This window comes from Diceros bicornis, chromosome 25 (genome assembly GCF_020826845.1).
Source record: "Diceros bicornis minor isolate mBicDic1 chromosome 25, mDicBic1.mat.cur, whole genome shotgun sequence".
NCBI classification, from domain to species: domain Eukaryota; kingdom Metazoa; phylum Chordata; class Mammalia; order Perissodactyla; family Rhinocerotidae; genus Diceros; species Diceros bicornis.
This window is the reverse complement of record NC_080764.1, coordinates 6,821,299-6,840,496: the sequence shown is the minus strand read 5'-3', so window position 1 is coordinate 6,840,496 and position 19,198 is coordinate 6,821,299. Positions and strand designations below refer to the sequence as shown.

The following is a 19,198-nucleotide window of genomic DNA, read 5'->3' as shown; positions in this document are numbered from 1 at the left end:
GATGGGGGAACTCAGCCTAGAGGGGCCCTGAGGACCCAGGGCACACCAGCAGAGGGCGCATGAACCTTGTGCTCTCCAGGACCCCTGTCCCCGTGGACATTGTGGGGCTGGTGGCTGGGGCAGAGGGTGGGTTTGCAAAGACTCAGGTGCCCCTGGTCCAGGCTCTGATGCTGCTCCACCCCGCGGAAGCACCCCCTCCACTCCCCCCATCTTTCTCGGCAGGACAAGGGGGAGCTGGGGAGCTGAGGCCTCCACACTCCACTCCCTCTAGGCTTCCAGCTCCTCCTGAGCCCACAGCTCCGGGTGCACACACCGCCCCTCGTCTCCACCCACCTCTGCGCCCCCCTGCCTCCCAAGGTCCGTTTCTGTGCCTCTGGAGGACACCAAGTGTGCCCTTCCACCTGTGTCCCCTCTTCTGTAAGCCCTCATTCCCATGAGCCATATCCCAGCAGCAGAAACCTGCGGAGTAACCCCACAGGAAGAGGGCGCCCTGCCTCGAGTAACCCCACAGGAAGAGGGCGGCCCTGCCTCGCTCGCCCACCCAGAGAAGTCTCCGCCCTCCCCATGCAGGCACCAGGCGGGAGGGGGGAGCCAGCGCCCAGGCCCTTCTTCCTGGGGTCCCAGTGATGGCCACGCCCGGGCACTCACCCACACAGTCCTTCTGGTTCCAGTGGAGCCGCCTCCCTGGCGGGCAGACGCACTCGTAGCTGCCCTTGGTGTTGACACAGCCCTGCTCGCAGCTCCCGTTGTTCATGCTGCACTCGTCCACATCTGGAAGCACAGGTGGGAGTAAGGGCAGGAGGGGGGCTGGACCGGCCAGCCCAGGCCACACCTGTGGGTCTGGCAGGACAAGGCCCACCCAGGACAAGAGGGCCGAGAACTCCTGACCCAATCCCAGCCTGACACTGTCACTGGAGGCAGACACACAGCCACACAAGTCACATACACGAGCACACACACACACGCATGCGTGACACAGAGGGCTCCTACAGACACCAGCACACATCCCTCCCCCAGGAACCTCGGCAGTTTGCTGAACTTGAGCAGCTGCGCCCCGACTGCTGGCAGGGCAGAGAAGCGGCACAAGATTAAAGTTCCAGTCAGGTCTTGGGGGTGGGGAGCAAGCACTGCCCAGGAATCATGGGGCCTTATCTCACTGTGGGACTTTGGACAAGCCCCTTCCCAGCCTGTGTCCCCTCATGCAGGGCTGTGTTCATGCTGGAGCACAGGCCTGTGAGCGCCCGGGCTGCCTGCATGCGGTGAGCGGCAGGCCCAGGGAAGCCGGCACCCACGGTTTTGGGGGTCCCTCCAGAAGAATCTGCAGCCCACCCCAGGAGCCCCCCACCCAGCGCCAGTGAGCCTGATCACTTCACTGACTGACCCCATCCAACCTTCACAGCAGCCGAGCAGAAGGAGTATGGCTGCCCCCAGGTCACAGGAAAGGAAGAGACACCCAGGACCTCGGGGCCATTCTTGGCTCCCCCACCTTTGCCTGCCATGCCCTACATCTCCAAGTCCCACTGTCTGTGGCTCCTAAATACATCTAGAACCTTCTCCCTTCTCTACCTCCCTCCCCACCCTGCCTGAGCTCCCCTAGCTCTCGCCCCCACGCCTGGGGCTGTCTCCCCACTGGTGCCCTGGGTTCTCCTAAACAGGTGGCAGCCAGAGTGATCTTGTTACATGAACTCGACCACATCACACCCATGCTTAAACCCTCCAGTGGCTTCTCACTGCACTGGGAATAAATCCCGAGTCCCCTCCGGGGCTCATGAAGCCCTGAGTCCTCCCTGTCTGCATCTCCCTCCATGCTCCCCTTCCCTAGCGGCTCTCGCCACACCACCGCCTCTGGGTCCCTCTGTGCTCCCTCTGCCTCAGTGCCTTTGCACACACTGATCCCCCTGACATCTTGACCCAAACATTCCCCCTTTAGAATCCTCCCACTGTCTCCATACTCTGCCCTTCTCTGTTGTCATCCTCTCCCACTGGAATGAATGGTCTGTGGGATTCTCTGCATAGTGGCCATCCCCCGTTCTGGACGGGTTCCCCCATAACTACTGTTTCCAGGCCTATGTCCACAACCTCACTGAGGCCTGGTGCCCAGTGGATACTTGCTGCCCCCTCCTCCCGTCCTCCTGCCTTGCTCTCTGCTGAGCCCTTCTGCCCACCAGCCCCCAGCCTTGCTTAGGTCCTTCCCAGGCCCACTAGAGTCAAGGTCAGGGTTGGGGTGTGAGGTGCAGTGTGGTGGCCTTGCGGCCAGGCGCGTGCCTCGGGGGGGAGGTGGCCCTGGTGGGCGGGCTGCAGACCTCCGCAGTGGGTTGTCCCATAGAGTATGTAGCCGCGGTGACACAGGCACTGGAAGCTGCCCGGGGAGTTGATGCAGACGTGGTCGCAGGTCCGTTCGAAGGAGCACTCGTCGATGTCTGCGTGGCCGCAGGGAGACAAAGTTTGGAGAGGAGTTTCAGGGTGGGGTGGATGGGCACGGCCTGTCACTCCTCAGTCACTCAATGTACATCTGTGCACGACAGTCCCCAGGCCCCGAGGATTTGTGCACAGGAGATTCAGAGTACATCAAACATCTCGTTGTGGCCCGATTTTCCATTTTGTCTCCATTGACCTTATGTTTTTGGGTTAGAAGTCACCTCACATCTTTTCTGAAGGCGGGCAGGGTAGAAATATTTTGAATAGAAGGCATTACTCTGAATCTCTGCCACTTTAACGTCTCACATCTGGCTGTGATTAGGATGGGTATTGAATTCACACCTGCAGGAAACTAACAGGGCCTGCCTGGGGAAGGAGCTGAACTGGGACATGACACCAGGCCTCTAGGATGCTGACCAAAATGTGTCTTTCTATCACCCCAAGATGTCTCTTGAGAAAATAAGGAAAACAGCACAAACAGAGAGAGGGGAAGGAGGGAGTATGCAACCCATAGGGATAACAAAGTAGCCTTGATAGTATGTGAAATTTGATTCTGAGCTTCTGGGCAGCCGGGGTAAAAAGGGAAAGGGGGAAGGTCACAGAGCGCTTGTTACCAGAAAGGAGGAAATGAACCACACGCTCACAGGAGACAAGTCTGTCCTGGCCATGAGTTCTGAGGAAAACAGCTCCCATGGGACAGCTGATGGGGGCTCCTGAGGGCAAAGCAGACACTGGCCTGCCTCTCCACGGGCACTGTAGTTGGAGTTCACTATTTGAATACATTAGCTCATGTCACTACACGCCTACTCATAACACATGTGTGTTTGTAATAACACGAGCACAAGGAAGGAATTGTGCTGCGGATGCTCAAAGGAGGATGTGATCCCTCCCAGGGGGGATCTGGGAAGATCTCTGGATGCTTGTGGCACCTGGGCCAGACCTTGAAGGATGAGGCTAGCTTGGAATGAAGGAATAAGAATTGGGGAAGAGCACTCTAGGCAAAGCTGGGAAGTGGCAGCACGGGGCACCCAGGGGGTTGTGTGGCGCTCAGGGGGCTGGGGAGGTGTCTGGGGTCCCCATCCCAAGGGCCCTGAGTGCCACCAAAGGAGCATAGACCCCTCCCTGCTGGAGCTGGGGAGCCCAGGGCGGTGCTGGAGCAAGGGCAGGGCATGGCCAGAGCCCCAGGCCTCAGAGAGAGGAGCCCAGCAGCAGAAACGTCATCCTCTCCCTGGAGCCCCCACCCCTGCCTCGGCAGCTGCCCATGCCCACCTCTCCCATAGGACAGCTGGGGATGCAAAGTCAAGGGCCCTCCCTCGGCTTCCACAGAGCATGGCAAGGCCCACAGAGAAACAAAGTCCAGGTGTAGAGGAGCCTTGATCGGGGCCTGGACAGATGCCGTGCTCCCAAAGGGCACTTGAGCCCCAAGAGGAGGTCAGGGCTGGGACGCCCATCCAGGGATGAAGAGGTCGAGCCCAGGAGGGAAGTGACTGGCCCTGGACCCTCCCTCACCAGCCTCCTGCTCGCCTTTCTTGGGGCCCTTGGGGGAGCACATCCCTCGCCCCTCAGGGCTGCGTGCTACCCCAGGGCCGACCTCTGAGCTGCACTAACCCGCAGAAGCTGCAAGTCCCATAGCCAGACTCTACCTTGTGCAGCCTGTAACTACTGGAACTCCACGGAAACAAAAGGACTAGACCGCAACAGAGTAATCAGTGATGAAACTGAGCCACTCTCCCGCCACACAGGACATCCTGGCCCCTTCCTCTGCACTCTCTCCCAAAGCTGGCTCCACATGGCACCCCTGTCTCCTTCTCAATGGCCTCATCCAGCCCCACAGGGCTCCTTGTGGTCCCCCAAACTCCCTCAGCCTAACACTTTCTGGGTACGGGTTTGCCTCCCTGGCTCCTCCTGGAAAATGCCTATTCATCCTTCAAGCATTTCACCAATGTCCTCTCCCCCAGGACGCCTCCCCTGACAACTCTCTCCACTGCCCATCCTCTGGGCTCTTGCTGCATCCTGACCATCTCTGGACTTGTCCTGGGCTGTGATTCTTGGCTTCTGCCCAGACCTCTCCTCCCATTACCCCGACTACTCCTAGCAGGCACCCAGGGACCCTAAGACGGGACTGTTGGAGAGCGCCTGCGGCGTGCCATGCCTTCCACCAGGTGGCAACACGCAACCTCTGAAGCTACTGACGGAGGCCTGGGGGCCACCAGGAGGGAAGGAGCAGGACAGAGCTGACGAGCTCTGCCACCTGGGACCTGTGCCAATCCCTCCCTGGGCCTCCGTTTCTCATCTATAAAAGAGACAGGTTGGACTGGATGGCTTCTGAGGGCTCCCAGAGCCACAAAGGACAGGGAAGACAGGGAGGGCAGGAGCTAAGGACTGAAAACCGGCCCCCATACCCTCAGGCCCAGCCCTGCAGGTGGACAAAGCCCACCCCCACACTCACCTCCTCTACTAGGAGCTGCGCAAGCCCGGGAGGGGAAGGGCCCTGATGAGGATGGGGATGTCCCGGCCGAGGGCTGACCGGGGCACGCAGGAGGCTCACCTTGGCACGTCCGCTCGTCGGTCAGCAGCTTGTAGCCCTTCCGGCAGCCACACTCGAAGCTGCCCACGGTGTTGCGACAAAAGTGGTCGCAGCCTCCGTTGTTGACCATGCACTCGTTGATGTCTGCGGGAGCCAAGGGGGCGGGGCGAGGCGAGGAGAATGGGCTCGGGCCACAAGGCAGGGACCATGGCCCAGCACCCGCCCTGCCCTGACTTGCCTGCTGCCCATTGCCCAGGGCTGGCCTCAGGTCTCCCAACTGGGCACAGGGGTGGGGGCCCTGGATCACAGTGGTGGAGGTCAGGAGGATGGGTTACCCTGCTTCCCCCTCAGACTTGGCAATCCTGGCATTCATGGCATAGAAGGGAGGGGAACTGATGTTTGCTGTGTCAGGGAAGACAACAGGGACGAGGACGTCCACCACGTCCTTTCATCCTCACAAGCTACTGGACCCCTGGAGCCTTGGCTCCCAGCTGTAAGACCAGGATCAGCAGTGCACCTACTTGGAAGAACGCCACGGGGACTAATAACATTCCCAAGGAGCCGGTGCTTAGTCAGTGCTCAGTCAACTCTTTTTGAAAAGTAGGTTATTGTCCCGGTTTTACTAATGGGCAGACTGAGGCTTAGAAAAATCAAGTAAGAGATGTTAGAGATGCTGCAGCTGGCCGTGGGAAGCTGGGGTATTCCTGGGCCCGACCGGCTTCCAGTCTGGTTCTTCCTGCGGCCCCTCAATTTCCACCTGTTGGTTTGGGTCATTTCTTCACCCAGCATTTAAGGAGTTGTGGCTACACTCCGATGGTCACCTGGCCCAACCCCATGCAATAATGACCCCTTCCGAGCACCCCTGCCAGGCGGCCTCTGCTTGCACACCTCTAGTGATGGGAGGCCTTCTCCCTCAGAGCACGGCCTGTTGGCTGACGTACCACAAACTTCTCCCTGTCCCTGTGAGCGCCCCTCCACTGCCCTGCTCATCTGGCCTTTGCTCTCGGGGCCCCACGCCAGCCCGCTGGACTGTGTCGTCGGAGACCCTGTCCCTGAGGTGCCTCTTCTTATCCCCAAGTTCCTCTTAGGCCCCGACCCCAGGCCCCCATGCTGGTCACCCTCCTCCAGACACCACCCAGCAACTAGTAAGAGAAGTAAGAAACGGCTTTCAGGATGGTGTTCTCACCCTATTTGGAGGGAGCAAAAAGGAAGCATTGAAAGAGACCCTCCCAGCAGGCAAAACAGAAAGGACTTCTCCGTGTTGGCCAGCGGCCACATCTCAGCAGAGCTGCCGACTGGGATGCCAGCATCCCCTGAGCCGGCCCTGAGCCCGTCCTGAGCATCCAGCCCCTGTAACTGGCAGTGCCCTGTGAGCAAGGTCACTCTGCCTCACTTTACTGAGCGGCCCCCCGGGGGGGGAATGTGGTCCTAACCCAGCGACTCTGACCGCGGGCCAAGCTTCTCACCACCTGCTCTCACTTCTTTTTCCTCAAACCAAACAGGCTGGACTTGACGCCTGCTGAAAAGTCCTCGAGCAGTGCTCTCCCAGAATGATCCCCAACAATGAGACAGAAACCAGGTCTGCGGTCAAATACATCAGAAGAAGGGGGGCTTTAAAGAGAGGGAGGCTGAGAGCCCCCCACCCCCGGCAATTCTCGGAGCCTTTGGGAGGGGAAGGGGGCACGGGGAGTCTGGCAGGGGCGGACCCCAGAGCTGCTCTCCTGTGGAGGCCCCAGAGGACTGGGATCTGGGTGTGTCCCTGCATCTCTTGCCCTTGGCGGGCCTCCCCAAGTCATCTCCACCCCAAAGACCCAGTCTGTTTGCATATTCTTGCGACTCTGGCACCAGGACAGTGGGAAGGGAGGGAACCTGAGGTGACCCCACTAAAGGAGGCAGCAGGGGTGTGTGCGGTTCCCTAGACCTGGCTGTGACCCCCAGCTCTGCCACTCGTTGGCCGGGGGACTTCTCTCTGCACACAGGAGGGCTCTATGGGCGCACACTGAAATGATCACTGAAAATACAACTTCTCAGCACTGGGAACCCTGCACGCCTTCTGAAGCCCGTGTTTCAGGAACAAAGCTACCGTAGGGTGATCCCATGCCTCAGAGGGAGTAGGAGGACCCTCTGGTGGTAACTGCACCTACTGGGCACCACCTCGTGCTGGCGACCATGCCAAGCACTTTCTGGCAAGGTCTGATGTGATCTTCAAAACAACTAGGGGAGCAGATCCCACACTGTACAGGGGAGTCACAGCCGTGTGCAGGAGCCGGGTTGGAGGCCAGTTCCAGCTGTCTCCAGAGACAGGCCTTCTCTGGTGCACCGCGCTGGCCCTGCGGCCTCTGAGGAAGCAGACGTCAAGTCTGGTGAGGGCCTGTCCAGGGCAGAGGCTTGGGCATCTCCACCATCCCTCCCCGGGGATTACAGGAAGACGGGGGAATTTCTAGCTGGAAGCCTCCGGCAGGAGATCCGAGGCCCATCTCAGCTCTGCCCCAGACAGCTGTGTGATCCTGGGCACGGAAAGGCGCCTCTCTGGGCCTCAGGTTCCCCATCTGCAAACGGGGCTGCTGACAGGTGCCTCTCACAGCATCACTGGTGAGACTGAAGGCGCAGAAGGGGCTGGCCTCCTCGGGAACGCTGCAGGCCTTCTGGAGCCCCTAGTCCCATCCCCTTCCCCATCTGGGCCCGTCAGCTGAGGGGCTGTCATAGCAACCAGACAAGCGGCGGGAGGCATGTTTGCTTGAGGCCCCGGCTGGTGGAGGCCACTGCCTGGGGGTCAGAGGCGGGGAGGCACCCGCAGCTCCAGCCCAGGATCTAGTGAGGGGGCGCTGGGCTCACACAGCCCCTCAACCTTCATTCTGATGAGCTTCAGGGGTGCAGCCTCTGCCCCCTCCACTTCCTGCCCCTCTAAGACCTCCCTCCTTTCCCACTGCATGGGCCCCCAGGCAGCCAGCAGCCCCCTACCCGTTTAAAAGGTTTCTGTGGCCTCCTGGGGTCCCAGGATAGAGGTCTAGCCCCTTTTGCAGAGGCTGGTGGCCCTTCCCTTCACAGCCTGGCCTGGCTGCCTTGCTCTCCTCTTTCCATAAGCTTGGCTTCTGCATTGGCAGCCCTGACTCTAGCCCCCAACCTGGTGCAGCCCCCACCACACCCTGCCCCTGGGAGTAACTGCCCCACAGGGAAGCCTTCTCGGACATCTCTCCAAGTGTTAGCTGCTTCCTTGTCATGGGACCTGCCCTTAGGGAATAAGAGGGTCTCCAAGACAGAGACTGGGAATCTGGCTCCTGCCTGGAGCCCCAGGGCCCAGCATGAGGCCTGCACAGAGTGACTGCCCAGGAGCACTCACTGAATGCATGGATGAACGAATGAGTGAACGAATGAGTTGGGGTGGCTGAGAGAAGGGTGGGGTCTTGGGCCATGAGTGGAACATTCAGAGGCATCAGCCAGTGTTCAGCACCAGTGCGTGTGTGAGGGAAGGGCGAGGGGTGGGCTACAGCAACGCAGAGAAGGACAATTGTTCCTGCTCCCACCCAAAAAGGGAGAGATGGGGGAGTGGGCTGGCATCGTCCTGGAGCAGCCTAGTGGGGAGGCAAGCTGCTGGGCTGGGCTGGCCGGACAGAGGGCAGGCGAGGGAGGAGAGGAAACAGGCAGTGGGTGGGGGTTCTCCCAGACTGTTCTGGAAGGTGTTGGGAGGAGGGGCTGGTGTCTCTGAGGAAATCCAGGCTCCAGCTCAGGGAGTTGAGGCCCCAGACCTCTCCTCTCAGAAGGGCCAATTAGCAAGGTGCCCACTCCCCAATATCAGGTGGGTGCAGCACCAAACAGGGAGCCTCGAGACTGGACCCTGCACTATTCACACGTGAAACAAAGCGAGGGCTTGGGACAAATCCTCCAGACCCCCCCAACAGCCCAGGTGTTTTAGGCAACACACCCCCACTTTCCCATGTCTGCCCCGGGTTTTCAGCTCTGGATTTTCTGAGACCTCTGTTACTTCTTCCCTCCAGCCATTGGTCTTGCTTGACATCGACATTTTGGCTTCCAGAAAACAGTGAATCTTTGAAATCACTCCTTTGATATCCTCCTCTGGGCCCTTGCCAAGACCAGGGTGTGCACGCTGACTGAGGAGCTGAACCGCCAGGGCCAACGCCTCGAGTTCAACGGGAATCCCGGCAGGGCTGGCCTTGACCTGCATCTCTCCAGCTGGGGAACTCAGGCTATGAGCCCAAGGCTCTAAGACACCAACCATGGGGTCTGGAGGTCACCGTTTGGTTTGCAGGGTGTCCTGATTTGAAGATGTTACGATGTTCGTATTATGCAGTTCTAGACTAGTCCTGTGATCCTTAAATTCTAGTATCTATGACAATATCCAGACTGCTTTTCTCCACCTCCACTGCAACCGCCTGGCCCAAGCCACTGTCATCGGGAGCCTGGGTGACGGCAGTAGCCACCTCACTGCTCTTCCAGACCCTGCCCAGAGACCCCTGTCCAAGCAGTAGCCAGGGATCTTCTCAAAATGAAAACCTGGTCCTGTGCTGCCCCTGCCCAATAGCATTTGGGGCCTCACCCAGGCGTGAAGGATGAAGGGCCACCCCCTCCCTAGGCCCACAGACCCTGCCTGCACCTTCTGGCCTGGCTCCCCTGCATCTCCCCAGACCCAGGCACACTGCCTGCCTTTGGGTCCTTGAACCCCAGGCCTCTGCACAGCAGCCACGTGCTGCTGGAAATGCTGCCCTGATTAAGGCCCCTCCCTCTGCCCTCTGACCTCCCACCCCTAGCCCATGCCCTGGCCTCGCTCTCCCGCCGCACTGTACTTCCAGCCAGCACCAAGCAGTCTGTAATACACGTTTCTCTCGGTGACTCTGAAAAACGAATATCTGTCTTCTGCACTCGATGGACGATCCCCAGGGACAGAGAATGTGTTTCATTCACCTGTCTCCCCAGCACCTGCACACAGGTGGAGCCCAGCAAACCCATCTAGCACGTGAGTGAATGAGACGCCGTCCTGACTCCCGGGCAGAGGGAGTGAGGAGATCTGGCCAAAGGCAAAGGGCCAAGCAGGGGCATCCCGGAGTAAAGGGCCTGACTGTTTCAAGAGAAACACGGTGGGGGACTTGGACTGGTGGGCCTGGGGCCGTGTGGACAGCTCCCCTCAGCACCTCCCTTTCCCCAGACACAAGCTAGGGATGAGGTGGGGACAGATGCCCCTTGGGCCACCAAGGGATGGGCAGTAGACAGCAGTCAGAGCCCCCTCAGGGGCTCCTCCTGGGCCATGTGACTGCTGAGGCCTCTTTCCGGCCCGGACAGCTCGGCTCCCAGCGGCAAGCTCCTGGCCTCACTTTGGGAATGGAGCCACGCCTGCCCCTGGTCCTGGGGCAGCGCTGAGCCTCGGAGGGAGGCAGAGTGGCCTGATTCTACCCTCTTCTGTCCCGGCTCCATGGGCAGGTGGCCAGGCCTGCTGTGACACTGCTGGGGCTGCGGGGAGCCTTGGCTGGCCCTCCTGGCACCGAGTCCACATGGCGAGGCCTCAGATACCACCCACCGGCCTGGGACGCACCTTGGCTCTGAATAGGCCGAGAGGGGGCTACAGAAGGCTTTTATTTTCAAATAAACAAGCGGAAGAGCTGTTACTTCTGTCAATAATCTCTAGGTTCTTCCCAGCAAAGTGGCCAGGAAGAAGAAGTCATATGCTGTCTATTTTTACAGGCTTAAAAAAAGCCCACCGCGGACTATTTAAAATCATCCTAAGCCTCTGTGTCAATATTTTCACCCACTGGACTTGGAAAGTCCAAGCTCTTCTCCCCTTCCACGCCCCTTCCAGCCCTGCCCCGCTGCCCAGCAGGTGGGTGGGAGGAGGGGCTGCCCCTCACTCCTTCGCAGGGGGCTCTGGGGTTTGGGCCTGACCCCCTGCCCAAGGGCCATGGCTGCTGAGGGTTCCGGAACACGTGCAGGCCTCTCCTGGATGGGTCCCCCCATGCTGTAGGGCTGGCCCCTTTAGTCTCTAGAGCTCACAACCCCAGCCCCCCTCGCTTCGTGTTTCCTGAGGGATCCCAAAGCCGCTGAGCACCCCCAGAGCACTGGGGAACTCTGTGGGGCGAGTCAGGGAACAAGTGGGAGGAGAAAGCTCCACCTTCCGTCACCTCCGGCAGCTGGCAGACCACCGTTCCCGCGCTTCCCTCAAGTGCAAGGACCCTCAGGTCCTCCCGGTCCCTATCTTCTAACTGCAAACAGAGGTTCCTCTGCCTCCTAATCCTTCAGTTGAGATCCCCACCACTTCACTCCTCCAGTGACAAGTGACAAGAACACACTGTCCTTATTTTTCTAATGGTGACAAGAAGACAGTCCCATCCCGATAGGAGTAGACCTGCACTCCCAAGCTTCCCTGAGCCATGCTGTCACCCCAGCTGGTGTGATGTGACAAGTAGGGTGAGGGTGAGGAAATGGGCCGCCCCTCTCTTGGGGAGTCCCAGTGACTCACTGAGGCCTAGGCAGTCCTCCACCTGTTCAACCCAGTGTGCAGCCAAATCCTTTGATATCAGAACCCCGTTTTTTTGCCCAGGAACCCATCCATATACACTGGAACCGGCGTTCTCTTGAAGCCGGCTGAGGGGCACTGGTGCTGACCCTCCCTCTTCTGGGCCTCCCAACAGAAATGCCAGTGACTGCTGACCACCCTGGCCCCTGTGCTCACACGTGGGCCCACACGCAGCCCAACCACGCAGCCCCCGCTCCTGTCCGCGCCACCGTGGGCTGGGCCAGTGGAGGTGGGCACGTGCTGACGAGGCTCCGCCCTGACCTTTGCATGTCTTCCCATCGGGCTGCAGCGTGAATCCAACCGGGCAGCTGCATCGAACGCCGGTGGCCGTGTCCTTGCACGTCCGGTCACAGCCTCCGTTATTTACTGCACACGTCTCTGAGGAGGGAAAGAGACAGAAACGCTCAGTGTCCTCTGACAGAAGCCACCACCTTTCCCCATCCATGGGGGCATCTCTTGAGACAGGGGGCCTGAGTTCGAGTTCTAGCTCTGATACCCTCTAGCTGTGGGGCTTCTCTGAGCCTCAGGCTCCCCATCTGTAAAATGGGAGAAAGACGACATGCCTGTGCCGTTGCTGGTGAGGATACACTGTGATGATGATGGATGGGGAAAACTGCAAACTACACAGGGCTGTGCTTGCGTGAAGGTTACTGCCAATGGGGTCAACAGCACTGTTTGGGGCTAGTGCTGAGATTGGCCTGGCTGGTGTTTAACTGCCCAGGGAGATTCCTAAACTCGTGCCCTGCCTGGACTCCGACTCCAAACCCAGATTTGCGGTTACTGGGGGTCTCAAACTCGTCTCAGCACAGAATGGCTGGTGGCCTTGACCATGGAGTCGCGAGGGGAGGCTCCCAGGCCGGCACACCATCCATCACCTTGATGAGGCTCTCAGCCCGACATCTGTTCTCACTGAATGAGAAGCCAAAGGCGTCTGGCTTTTGTCCACTTGAAGCTTGTCTGGTGCTTTTTTTCTCTTTTGCAAATTCAAAGGGGCTGGAATGGCTGGACCTAACCCAGGTCGCTGACCCCGTCGTGTGGTGAGAGTGATCCTCCCCAGGCCTGGAGAAGGGGCTGGCAGAGCCAGGTCACCAGGGCGCAGGTGGCCCGCACACGGAGGAGCCAGTTCCTGGGCCCTGAGCCTCTCACCCTGGGTTTCTTCCTGAGCATCTGGCCTGCTTTGATCTTGTGGGAATAGTGCCTGAGCAGGCTTCCCTCTTCTCTTTGCTGCTAAGAAGCTGAGAGCCAAGGGCCCCATCTTTTATAACCTGAAAGCCCTGCCTGCCAGCCTGGCTTCCCATGGTGCCTGGCCCCGTGGGCTTTTTCCCTGAAGGTTCCTCCTAACAGGCTTATTCTGTCTGTCTGTCCTGCTGTGGTGTCTGCCTTGGGTTCTCTCTGGGAGGATCTAGGGATGAAGGCAGGATGACTAAATGCACACATACTCCCAGCTGCCAGGAGTCCCTGCTGCTAACTAGACCAAAGTCGTGATGCCTTTCCTTTGAACCTCAACTTGTGGGGGTGAGTGGGAGAAACCCAGTTTTCCCTTCTGTGTGTGTGAGTGCGTGTCTCTGTGCCTCTGCGGGGCGGCTGTAGCGGGTGTCCTGAAGGTGGGGCTGCCTGCTGCAGAGGGCCACCAGCCCTTCTCCTCAAGGCTAACGTCTTCACCATGATGGAGGGAGCCGTAACTACTGCTGAGAGGCAAGCCTCCTCGCCCCTGACTCCTTGTCTCTCAGTGTGTCTCCACAAATCCTAGCCCCCAGCTGGGCGTGGGCAGCTTCTGTGAGGCTCCCCACCCTTGTGTGTGCTGGTCCAGCAGCCGGGAGGCCTCCTGCCTGCTCATGGTTCAAGGCCCAGTTCAGAGACCACCTCCACGAGGGGCCTCCCAAGCCCCAGACGCAGAGGGAAGGCCCCTGCCCTGCCCTGTACTCACGCAGGTGGGCCTCCATGTTAGCGTGGGCCATGCTCTGACTGGCACACGGCCTGCTCATGCCTGCCTGTCTCCCCACCGGACCATCTACTGGGGCAATGGAGGCAGGCAGGCCCACGTGTGAATCCTGGCTGTCACTCATGAGTAACCCAGGCAGGCCACCCCTCGGGGCTGGACCATAGCACCCACACCCAGCGGATGAGGACAACAAGCCTTCCCTCCTGGGGCTGAGGGAGATCAAACAGATGCCTCAACTAATGGCGCCTGGCCTGGGGCCCAGCATGCAGTAGTCACTCAGCCAGTGTTCGTTTCCTCTCCTGAGGTTATGACCAGAGAGGGAAATCCCGCCCCCAACCCCCAAATCAAAGAGCCAATGTACACTTCCAAGTGCCTCTGCAGCCTTTCATGTGGGAGAACCCCTCTCTGGAGACGGGCAGAGAGCGCACCTGTTTCCCAGGTGCAGGTAATTAGGCTCCGGCCTTGGAGAAGCGGGAGGGGGGACACTTGGGAGGAGGGGGCAGCAGCAGGCGCCCAGAGCTCAGCCGAGGCATAGCTGGGTGGCCTTGCTTGGTGACAGCAGGATGACAGTGGGCCTTTTTGTGGTGGGGATGGGGCTCAGGCCCTGGGGGCTGGGTCCCTGAGAAATGGTCCTGGCCAGACAGGCTCCAAGGGTCTTGTAGACCCTTCCTGTCTCTGGAGGTCTTGATGGGGCCTCGGGCACCTGCTGGCCCCACCTGCCCATTGGGGTCAAGCCTGGATGGCCACTCGCTCTCTGGACTGCCAGCGCAGTCTGCTCCCCGCACCATGCACACTTTCAGTGCCCCGTGTTGCGCCAGGCAGTGTTCTGTGTCTAAACTTCAGGTTTTCAGTGAGGGTCCCGTGGGCTGTTCTTGGGTGCTGACCACTACAGCTCCTCGTTATGATGGGTCACCTGTGTCAGGCCCCACTCAGCCTTCCAAGCCTCACGCCCCCCGCGCTCACAGCAGCTCTGAGATGGCTCCCGCAGCTGCCAGCTCCCTGGGAGGAACTGACGCAAGCACCCGGAATCTGCCCAGGGCTGTGTGGCTGGTGAGTGGCAGAGCTGGTGGCACCCGCCTCAAATCTCCATCTCCAGCCAGCCCCAGCCGCAGGGCCCTTACAGCCAAGCATGCCCTTGACTCTCCATCTCCTCCCCGTGGCTCCTCTTCCACTATTCCCTGGTGCCATGAACGCCACCCCCATCTGCTCCAAGGCAGCCTCCCAGGAGGCCCCCTCCCCAACTCACTCGGCCTGGTCCTGTGACCTCCTTAACATCTAATTCTGCTCCCGCTCTTACTGCTGCCCTTCCGGGCCAGGCCTCCAGTGTTCTACGTGCCTTCACAGCCTGCCAAACGTCCTCTCCTCCAGACCACCGCCTCACTCTGGGTAGCCAGTGCCTTCAGGCTCACGTGATAACGCTGAGAGCCAATGCTCACTGAGGGCCTTGTCTGCCAGGCCCTGGGCTGGGTGAGGGCGAGGGTGAGCACAGTGAGCGACCAGCCATCAGCCTGTCCTCAGTGCTGCCCTCGCTGGGGGCCTTGCACCTGCCTGGCCCCCAGCACCCCACTACAGCACAGGTTGGTCGTTCCTGCCGTGCCCACCTTGGGTGCATGGTTCTGACATTAGTAGATGGACACAGTATAGTGCGATACATACGGGAAGGGAGACAATGAAGTCTACCCAGTCCTCTGGGCTACGTGGGTGTTGGGGACTGAAGTCCACGATTACAGGACAGGCTGCTGGGTGGAACTGGGAGCTTGTCCCTGGGAGTTTCCAAGCAGAGGCTACTGGAAGCTGCTGAGGGGGCTCTGTGCCCTGGGGCAATCAACCTGGGTCACTCCCCCTCGCCCCCGTCTCTGAGTGCTTCAGAGCAGCCTCACCTCTCTGTTCCCCAAGACCAGAGGCCACCCAGGCCTGGTATTAGGCCACCACTGACTCAGATTCTGAAACCAGACAGCCCTGTCCTCCCTTTGACTATGCCCCTGTGAAGCTGGCTCTATGTCCTCGGTCACGCAGCTATTGGGAGGAGCCAATATTTGAACCCAAGGCTATGGGACTCCAGGCTGATGAGTGAGCCAGACCAGGCCAGAGAGCCAGGCCTTCCATGGGCTCCTCAGGGGCGGTTTGCAGTGGGGCGGCAGAGCTGGTGGCCTGAGGAAGCAAAGATGGGCGCCCATGGTGCCCGGCCTCCTCACCCAGTGAGTGGGGAGAACTCCTACCCCATAGGGCTGGGCTGGCAAAGGCCAGGCATGGGGCTGGGGGGTCTAAAGTGGAAGGGGCCCGGGAGCGAACCCATTTTCAGCAGGTGAGAAAGCCCCAGATGTGCTAAAAGGCCAGTCTTCGGTCTTTCCCTAGGGGATTTCTGCTTTGGGCCAGGCCCTGCGAGAGGCACTGGACACACAGAGGTGGAGCAGAAGCTGAGCAGGAAAGGCCAGCCACTCCACTGGACCTCTGTGCAGCCCGGCCAGGGCTCGGACAGAGGGACGGGGCTCAGATGGCAGGATGCCCTTTGACTTGGCGTTGCCTGCCTGCACCACCCTAGAGCTGGGGCAAAGTCCGGCAAGGCCCGTGAAGGACAGGCTCAGTCACAGTGCTGGACACAGCACGAGCTACGGAGTCAGAAAACAGTTCCATCCGCTGGCCCCGGAGCTCGGGCAAGTCCCTTCACTTCTCGGAGTCTGAGTTTCCTGACATTCGATGTGGACATGGTAATATTTGCCACGTAGCTCTTGCAAGGCCCAGACAAAACGTGGACGTGATGGTGCTTTGTAAACTGTCACAATTGTGACCACACGCTCACTCTTTGTGCCATTTCTTAGAACCTCTGCATGTGGAGTCTTAACACCCAAAGTCAGTTGCTGATTCATTTGACAATTATTTTCTGAGCTCCTCCTCTGCGCTGGGCAGACCTGCCTCGGACGGTCTCTGCTCTTGTGGAGGCCTCAGCCTAGCGGGGCCACAGATAGGTTCACTCCTCTGTCCAACCAACAATTTGGGAACGACTCCTCGGTGCTGAGTGGCCACGAGAGAGGAGGTACAGATGAATCTGACGCTGAGCCAGGCCTCAGGGGTTAATGGTTTATCAGGGAGACAGAATAGGGCCTGGACGTTGCCTCTCTCCCAGGAGTCTAGGCCTGCCTCCCACCCCTTGCCCCATCACACCCAAGCACGGGGTCCACGGGGTCCACAGGATGGCTCCCTGGCCCAGCTTCATGCATTCCTCATGACTCAGGAGGCCCCTCGAGAGCTCTCCTGAGCCCTGCAGCCTCTCCCAGGCCCTGGGCTTTCATTTGTCTGGTGGTCTTTCCCAACGACCACTTACTTTCCAGGCAGGGTCAGAGTGACCCTGGGTCCCTGGTGTCAGGGGTCCAGTGCCCAGCACAGGACTGGCACAGCGGAGGGGCTCAATTTCTGCTGAATGACCAGATGAAAGAACAAGACTCTGGAGGCCCATGAGGAATGAGATAAAACGAAGTGACCGAGCCCCTGTCCCATGCCAGGCCTGGCGGAGGGGTGCCTGAAACGAACCTGACAGCACAGGGGACCTCTGAATCTACCAGTAGCAGCCAGAGTCACGAGCGCTGGAAAGGCGAGGTGGAAGCTGAGGTGGGTGGACTGAAGGGCGAGGGGGTTCACCTGGCTGAGAAGGCAGGAGGGCATCTGGGGCTGGGAAGAGCATCAGTGAGCAGCACTGCACGCTGCAGCCCAGTGGGGCCCTGGGGGAGTGCCCATGATGAGAACTGCATGTGGGTCCGGAGGCCTGAGTGCCACACACAGCTCCGAATGTGCTGTGGGACTTTGGGCAAAGGATCTTCCCCTCTCTGGGCTGTGGTTTTTCCACCTGTGCTGTGCCTGGGAATCACCGAGGCTTGTTGACAGTACAGCTGTCTGGTCCCACACCCAGAGGCCCAGTGACCCACAGAGACCCTGCCAGCCCAGATATCTGCCCTGTCCCTCAAAGACCTCACCCTAGTGGTGGCAGCAGCCCCAAGCCCTTTCGGCCACCTGTCTAGGCCTCAGTCAGGGCTGGTCAGCCTGCCCATCTGCCACTAGGATCAACTGAAGCCAGCTGTGAACAGTGGTTAGCCACCGGTTCTCCTGGCCTAGCCGTGGATCCTCTGACCTCTGACCCTCTTCCCTCAGCTGATTCCTGAGCCTTCCATGGCTCCCATCACTTTGGGATAAAAGCCATGCTCCCTGGTGAGGCCCTTACACAGTGGCCCTATCTCCCTCACTGCCCCTTCTCTATGTGCTGGCCCCACTGACCTCTGGGTCGCCCTGTGGCCCGTCGTGAGCACTGTCCGTGGGCCTGTGTCCCTCACCGTGCCAGCACGGTGAGGTGGGTCTTCTTCAGGAAGTCCCTTTGACAAGTAAGGAGAGTCAGGCTGACATAAGAGGAGTGGCTTCCCCAGCCACTCAGCAGGGAGTGGGGAGCGGGGGCTCAGCCTCGCTCGCCGAATGCGCACCTTGCTCCCAACCACACTGCCTCTGAGCCCCTGCTTCTTCTCCTCTGCCCAGAACCCCCTGCTCTGCCTTGGCTGGGCAGACGCCCACTCCCGAGAGTGGTCTGCAGAGGGTAGCTCTTACCCACACGTGGAGACGCGCCACTAGGCTGGGGCGCTGGATGAACGTGCCCCAGAGGTGTCTGGCCCTCTGAGTGGAGCTGGGCCCTGTGGGACATGTTGGTGGCTGATGTGATGGGACAGTGGGTGTGGAGGGACTGTGGGGGAAGGGAGGCAGGGAGCTGGGGGCGGGGTGGTTGTGGAGTTCAGGACTGCGTCCCCAAGCCCGGGTCTGAGGGGAAGTAGGAAAGGAGGCCTTGGAAGGCCCCGCTTGGCACCCAGTACTGCATTCTGTCACGTCTGAGGCCAAGGGACCCCTTCGGCCCACGTTCCTCAAAGGGCCGGCGCGGCCTTGAGGCAGCCTCGGTGGGTCCCGGCCTCTGCCTCTGTAGCACACAGCCGGGCCACTGTGGGCCCACTTGGGCCCTCTGCCGACTTTGGCCCAGCTGCGCAGAAGCTACAGGCCTGTGGGCCCAGACTGTGCTGCGGGCTCCCTCTACGCGGGAACTCGGCCCCACTCAGGGAGTCTGCTGTGAGGTAAGGCTTCGTCAGTGGAACTGTCTTCCAGAGGCACCAGGTCGGTTTACGATTGCAGGGCAACACACTCTCATGGGCCTGCCTGGTGGGCAGGATCTTCATCCTGGTGCTCAGAACAGAACCCTTCCGGACCTAAGGGCAGGTGACCTGCAGTTTGCAGCAACGGGGGTGGGGGGCCGGGGGCAGAGAAGAGGCCCACCAGGAGTGAGAGGAGCAGACCTTGGGGAGGGTTCTTTGTTTGGTTTGAGGAATCTTGAATGGCCTGTCTGCCCAGAAGGATGACTGATGTTTTACATTAAAGCAGGTGGCAGAAGCAGGGCCACGGTGGCCTCTGACTCCTGCCTTTACTCTGCCTATTAAGTGGAGGGGCTGAGGGCAGACAAAGGGGAGCTCGTTTGAGGCAATCCTCAGGAGGGAGGGGGGTGGGATCATTATGCCTGTTCTACAGAAGGCTCAGGAGGCTCGCTCGGCAGGCTGGTGACCCTTCCTCGGCACTGTGCTGCCCCTCCAGCCATGTGTGATCAGGGAGGTCTGGGGGTCAGACCCTTCTCCCCAGAATGCCCACCAACAGCAGCTAACGCTCTCCGGGCACTCACACACCAGGACCATCACCTGCCCACCTTCCCCTGGAGGGAGCGTGGCGTGGTGTAGCGGGAAGAGCAGGACGTGTGACGCTGGGCCAGCCACTC

At 60.0% G+C, this 19,198-nt stretch overlaps 1 protein-coding gene across 2 annotated transcripts in view; it reads right to left on the bottom strand.

The window, feature by feature from the left end:
• The window catches only part of SCUBE1 (signal peptide, CUB domain and EGF like domain containing 1), a 140,834-nt gene that overhangs the window by 29,161 nt on the left and 92,475 nt on the right, over positions 1-19,198 (bottom strand). For both annotated transcript variants that reach the window (XM_058568188.1, XM_058568189.1), the window contains 4 exons: positions 11,730-11,846; positions 4,967-5,089; positions 2,304-2,420; positions 649-771 (listed from right to left, as the gene is read on the bottom strand). In XM_058568188.1, coding sequence (XP_058424171.1) covers positions 649-771; positions 2,304-2,420; positions 4,967-5,089; positions 11,730-11,846 — 480 coding nt within the window. The remainder of the gene's footprint in view (positions 1-648; positions 772-2,303; positions 2,421-4,966; positions 5,090-11,729; positions 11,847-19,198) is intronic.